General features: G+C 28.3%; 2 protein-coding genes across 3 annotated transcripts; both read left to right on the forward strand.

The window, feature by feature from the left end:
- Window positions 1-405: 405 nt before the first annotated feature.
- Window positions 406-1,548, forward strand: LOC123004839. 2 transcript variants are annotated; one of them, XR_006412714.1, is made up of 4 exons: window positions 406-539; window positions 592-666; window positions 740-1,169; window positions 1,243-1,548. XR_006412714.1 is itself a non-coding variant. In XM_044398307.1 (3 exons), exons 1-3 carry the CDS (start codon window positions 427-429, stop codon window positions 1,053-1,055), a joined length of 504 nt encoding a protein of 167 aa, XP_044254242.1. In that variant the 5' UTR covers window positions 406-426; the 3' UTR covers window positions 1,056-1,548. The 2 variants fall into 2 exon arrangements, 1 of the variants encoding a protein (XP_044254242.1); XM_044398307.1 differs by having other exon boundaries at window positions 740-1,548.
- A 1,069-nt stretch (window positions 1,549-2,617) lies between these two features.
- LOC123005133 lies at window positions 2,618-5,455 on the forward strand. Its single transcript, XM_044398766.1, has 6 exons — window positions 2,618-2,677; window positions 3,294-3,376; window positions 3,424-3,556; window positions 4,686-5,086; window positions 5,140-5,186; window positions 5,238-5,455. Exons 2-6 carry the CDS (start codon window positions 3,317-3,319, stop codon window positions 5,401-5,403), a joined length of 807 nt encoding a protein of 268 aa, XP_044254701.1. The 5' UTR covers window positions 2,618-2,677; window positions 3,294-3,316; the 3' UTR covers window positions 5,404-5,455.
- The last annotated feature ends 899 nt before the right edge of the window (window positions 5,456-6,354 follow it).

Genomic DNA, 6,354 nt, shown 5'->3' on the forward strand with positions numbered 1-6,354 from the left:
AAAACGCTTTAAAATAGTTATTTTTGATTTGTTTGTTGATAAAGCAAGAGTAAATTAGTGTTAATTTAAGATTTGTTGATTCTAAAAAAATAACAAAACCTTCAAAGTGGCGAATTTTCCACATATTTTCTATTGTCCACGTTTTCCAATTTTCAAGTTTCAAAATTTGGCAAATTATTAAAAAAATTAAAATACGACGCATTTTGCGAAAAAGTGCCAAATCTAACACTCAGCGACTTTTCAACAGAATAAAATTTAATCAATAWTCATCAGAATCACCTTAAAATCATTTACATTATTAATTATCCTCACTATAACCCAACAAAGATAAATAATTCGTTTAAACAAACGTCACATCATGCTAATTAAATTAGTTCTTGAATATAAAAGCTCCAAAATTACATTTTTGTGCTCAGTATTGTCACAATGTTGCACAAATTATTATTTCTTGTCGCAATAATTTTTGTTTTGTGTGAAAAATCAAATACTGAAACTACTACTGAAAAACTCAACGACACAGATGCAGCACCACAAGACTTGTAAGTACTGAAATAATCCCAAAAACGTTATTTTCATTCAATTTCATTGAAGATATGTCATAAAAACCGTCGTTTATGAAGTTGGGATTCTCACAGATGCTGGAAACGACACAGATTCGAACAACACGTAAGAATTTTTTTTTGTTCTTCAACTCGCCGCTACGCCGCTCGTGTTGTTCAATTTTTCTGTTTCATTTTAGTCATGACCAAGTCGATGTTTCCTTCTTTGACCCGTCGCAAAATGGCAGTATTGACCTCTCAAACATCCCTTTACCRATTCAGACGAATGTGAGTGGAGTCTCCGTCACAGGGCTGCTTCCTGGTYCGAATTTGGCCTCAATTTTGATTCCCCCAAGTGATGGGTTACCGGTTTTGCCCAAAAAACAAGTCACTGTCACGCAGAATATCAGTACGAATAATCCCGATAAAGGGTCGGAGATTATTTCGAATTTGCCCAAACTTTTGGGTTTGACGAAGAAAAATGACACGGAGACGAGCAATGCAAAGGGGGATTAGGGAATTGTGTGATTTGAGAATTGTATTTATTTATTATTAAAATTATTCTATCAAATTTGGTCCATTTTTAGCTTCAAAAATCGTTTATTGATCCTCATTTATCACTACATTTTTTTAATAATTTGGAATTAAGTTAGCAACATCAAGTACTAGAGTACTGTCACGTCTCTTATGCAATGTTACCAACTTAATTTCATAGTCATAGGCCACTGTCCCTAAAACTTTTACCACACCACATTTGTCCAAATTTGATTAAAAATTTACAATTCTTATATGGAATTTCTTATGTTTTGTCTTTTTTTTTCTCAAATTTATTCTGTTGTAACTTTTTTAGTACTATATTAATCACAAAATGATTAAATTTTGTGTATTTTTCATTTGTTTCCATCTATTAATTCGTTTTCATTTATTCTATTGTTATTGTTTTTTTGTATCTCATTAATTGTACAGGTTTTTCCAATAAATGTAATAAAATACGATTTTTAAGAATTTACGTTCCTTTTTCCTTTCATTTTTCCATTTTTATTCCTTATTTAATGCGTTCTCAGTTTTCGCAACTTTAATTCAGAATTTTTCAACGAGAACAACAAACTTATTTTTTTGTGTTTTAACTTCAAAATTATTGTTTTTTTAAACAGCGTGCGCCAGAACTCGCGACACAGAGAAAAAAGCTATGTAAGGTAAGATATCAGGAACATAAAAAAAATCTTAAAAAAAATCTATAAAAATTTCGAAGTTATGAGAGTTTAAATTTTGCATTTTGACTATTTATTTCTGTTGGAAAAATAATTTTCCAAGTTTTTTTGGTACAAGCTATATCATAAATTAGAACTCTGTTTAATGTTATTTGTGGCTTTCATTGGCAAATTTTTGCTACCTTTACTAAATAATTATAAAAAAAACATAAAAAAAGTTAAATGTCAAAAAATATGTGTCAAAATTATTGACAGAATTTTTTAAATATTTTTTTCAAGTTCCTGGTATCCTATTTTATTTGAAATTTTTCACTAGAGCGCGAGTTCAAAATTCTTAGATTTTTCATTTTTTTTTTATTTAATTCTATTGTTTTTCTAAGCAATTGTTCTTTGTTTGGTTACAACTTAATATACAGGCTGAACCGAAACTAACACACAAAATTCATATTTTTGGTAGGGGTCAGTTTTCAAAAAAATTCTCAAGCAAGTCGATTTTATTTTTATAAATGCACATGTTGACAGTACTGTAACATTATTTTTTTTAAGTTGCAACCAACAATTTTGTTGAGTGTTTTTAGTAAGCATCTTTAAAAAAGATATTATCAAAAAAATAAACGTTACGTAATAAAATTCATTGACAAATAAAATTACGCTACTTTTGATCCACCTGTATTTTTTAACTTGTCCCATTTTTTTTATATACAACCAAATTTATTTTTAGCAATTTATCACTATATACATTTTATATAATAATACATCACTCGTGTATGCAAAGATCAAGATAATTTCTTTCAAAAGTGCTCAGATTAGATAAAATAAGTGCCATCGCAAACGTAATGTGTTTTTGTGTTCTCGGAAATTGCGCAAAAATTAGGATAAATACAGGCTGCGCCAGAATTCGCGCCCCAGAGAAAAGTGCCATATAAGGTAAGATACCAGGAACATAGAAAAAATGTTAAAAAAATTTTATCTATAAAAATTTCGAAGTTATGAGTGTTTAAAGTTTGCTTTTTGACTCTATTTATTTCTGTTGGAAAAATAATTTTCCAAGTTTTTTGCTATAAACTATTAAAAGAGGAAACAAGGAAGCTGTATCCTAAATTGTAACTCTGTTCAATGTTATTTGTGGCTTTTATTGGCAAAATTTTTGTCCCTTTACTAAACAATTGTAAAAAACATATACAACATCATCAGTATCATTAAATAGATATAAAAAAATGACAAATGTCAAAAAATATATGTCAAAATGTTTTGACAGATAGAATTTTTTAAACATTTTTTTGATGTTCCTGGTATCTTACCTTACTTGGAAATTTTCTCTGGGGCGCGAGTTCTGGCCACCCTGTATATCCAAAAGTTATTAATTAAACGTAAATTAACAACAAAGTTTTTCCCAATTTTCCTTTTACTTTTTCTTATACAAAAAAAACAAAATTGTGTTTGAAAAATCACTACCAACAAGAAAAAATCCCTTATCTGTGACTTATCTTGAACAATTGATTTTATCAAATAGATAGATAAGTGATCAATAATTGCGTTTTAGTACTAGTGGTAATCCCCGAAGCCATGGCTGTCTTGACTAAAGGCGAACAACAACTTCTAAAATACGCTACATTTTTAGGAGTTGTAAGTAAAATCGTGACATTTTCAACTAAATTATGATTTTTTTCCAGTTGCAAGGTCTTACATATGCAATTCTTTCTTTAATATGCATAATTCTGTATCACCAAGAAAATATCGACGCCCATGATATTGAAACATATATGGATACTGTTAGTTACTACTTGTACATGATTTTCTTAAATTGTGAGTAATTAAATGTACTATCAAGGTGGCCTATGACTTTCAGTATTGCCAACTTAGTTTTCAAGTCACACGCCACTTGGTATACAGAATGTGTCAGAACTCACGTCCCAGAGAAAAAAATTAAGTAAGATAAGACATCAAGAACATGGAATTTTTTTTTTAAATCTATCTGTCAAAAATTTTAATTTTTTGACACTTGACGTTTTTTTTATGTCTATTAATTGATACTGATGGTCTTGTATATGTTTTTCATAATTATTTAGTAAAGGTACAAAAATTTTGCCAATAAAAGCCACAAATAACATTAAACAGAGTTACAATTTAGAAAAACTTGAAAAATAACAGAAATAGATAGAAATAAATAGAGTCAAATGCAAAATTTAAACTCTTATAACTTCGAAATTTTTATAGATAGAAACATTAACATTTATTAACATTTTTTATTTTTAATATTTTTTACATTTAAAATATGTAAAATTTTTAGAATTTGTACTAGAAGCTTCTTTTTGTTTCAGCATATTACAAATAAATGTTTCAAGAAACGAATCATTTTCGATATCTCCGAAACCGTTATTTTGTTTATTGAGACTTTTTTTGATTATTTTGGCCCATACTATCACCTCCTGTAATAATGTACAATCTTTTTTTAACACCCTGTAGCATGTACCAGAGAAGTTTTTTGTCCAATTTGCTGATACACTCTGTATAATTAACAAAAAATACACAAGTGGCAATTTTCATTTAAAATTTACTATACTGTTCACAACCATTTTTTTGTATTTTGTGACATCAAAAAATATATTTGCAATTCTCGAGTAAATTTGTTTTTTTGGTTTTACATGATTTGTAGAAAACAATTTTGTAATTAATCACGAGTTAAAAAAATATAGATGTCAGGTCGGGTTAATATGGTGGATGAGTAATTATTACAACAAAATTCATTGGTTATTAATAATTTTAGTTCAAACCCCCTGTATAATTTCACTAACAACTACTTTTTTCAACAGAAATAGACTCAAAGTGCAAAATTTAAACTTCGAAATTTTAATAGATAGAATTTTTTTAACATTTTCTTTGGGGCGCGAGTTCTGGCYCATCCTGTATAATTTTTTTCATGAAACTTTTTCAGCACAAGGCGATTCAAAATTATTTAAAAACCAAACAATGAGTCCTGAAATATTTACAATTTTTGCTTGGATCTATTTCTCCTTAAACTTGTTCTGGATGGGGTTTTCTTTTGATATTTCTCAACAAAACCATCAAAAAATTGCACAAAAAGCAAAGAATTGGGGTGGTATCACAATAATAATTTGCTTGCTTGATTTTATCACTGTCGTTATCTTTGGTGCCGATTACGGAAAATGTTTAAGTGCAGCTAATGACAATTATTATAATAAAACGCAGCTGCAAGAAGTATGTGCAAATGGATTCCTTCCGGCGCTTGTTATCACAGCAAAAGGCTTCACTTTGTGGTTTGTTAACGCGATTTTTGCGAGAAAAGTACTCAAGTTGAGTAAAAAATTGAGACAGGTTTGGGAATTTCACTGTTTTTCTTTTAAATATATAAATTTTTGATTTTCTAGAGACAAGCAACAGTTTTCGTGCAACCAACTCCTCAAACTAGCCCTCCGTAAGCCACTTTAAAGCCGTTTTGAGTAATTTTTGAATTTTTTAATTACAGAGTTGGATTTCTAACTCCTCAACCGGTGGTTCAAAATCCGTACATTCCCCAACCTCAACATCCTCAAAATGTGAACAAAAATCAGTTTGTGTACCCAAATTTTCATATTCCAGAGCCGGATTATCACCACCAGCAAAATTTGCAACCGCAAATGAGGAGGTATTGAGGAAAGTTTTACCCCATTAGTGTTTTTTAGTCAAATAAAATATTTAGTGTCATTGGTTGTTTCATTTTTGTTTTTTATTATAAAAAAGTGAAGAAATTTAAGCTAACGAAAAACAATAAAGCGAAAGAGAAAAAAATCTTGGTMTCGTTTTTGAACTAAAAAATTATTTTTTTCTACTGTCCCAATAAGGATATTTTTGAAGGTTGATATTTTTATCTAATCTTTTTTTATCATGAAAGATTTTTACGAGGTAGAACAAAAAGTTTAAAACCACAACTTTATTAGAGAGCATTTTTTGACAGTTTTTTCATTAAAATTTAACACTTTTCCGGTTAATTAATAACAAACTGATCTAATTCGATTTTAAAACAGGTTAATTAACGATTTTAATACATATTTTTAAATGTTTTGTGTTATAAAAAAGTGAAGAAATTTAAGCTACCGAAAAACAATAAAGCGAAACAGAAAAAAATATTTAGTAAGAAAAAAAATCTTGGTTTCCTTTTTAACTAAAAAATTGTTTTTTCTAGTGTCTCAATAAGGGTATTTTTGAAGGTTGACATTTTTATCTAATCTTTTTTTATCATGAAAGATTTTTACGAGGTAGAACAAAAAGTCAAACCCACAACTTTATTAGAGAGCATTTTTTGACAGTTTTTTCATTAAAATTTAARACTTTTCGGGTTAATTAATAACAAACTGATCTAATTCGATTTTAAAACAGATTATTTTAACGATTATATATATTTATTTTGAAAATTACACCGAATTTGAGCAAAATATTATTTTTTAATTATATATTTCTTAGTTATGGTTTCTCACTCTCACTCTATTGAAATTGTGGTTAGATTTACTTTTCTAATATTGATGTTTTTATAAGCTTTCAATGTCAATAATTATCAAATCTCAATAAAAACTAAAATATTTTAGGAAAAATATTACCAGTTTTCC

This window comes from Tribolium madens, unplaced genomic scaffold, assembly GCF_015345945.1.
Source record: "Tribolium madens isolate multiple individuals breed KSU strain unplaced genomic scaffold, Tmad_KSU_1.1 Scaffold_11;HRSCAF=98;Tcas5.2_LG3b, whole genome shotgun sequence".
NCBI classification, from domain to species: domain Eukaryota; kingdom Metazoa; phylum Arthropoda; class Insecta; order Coleoptera; family Tenebrionidae; genus Tribolium; species Tribolium madens.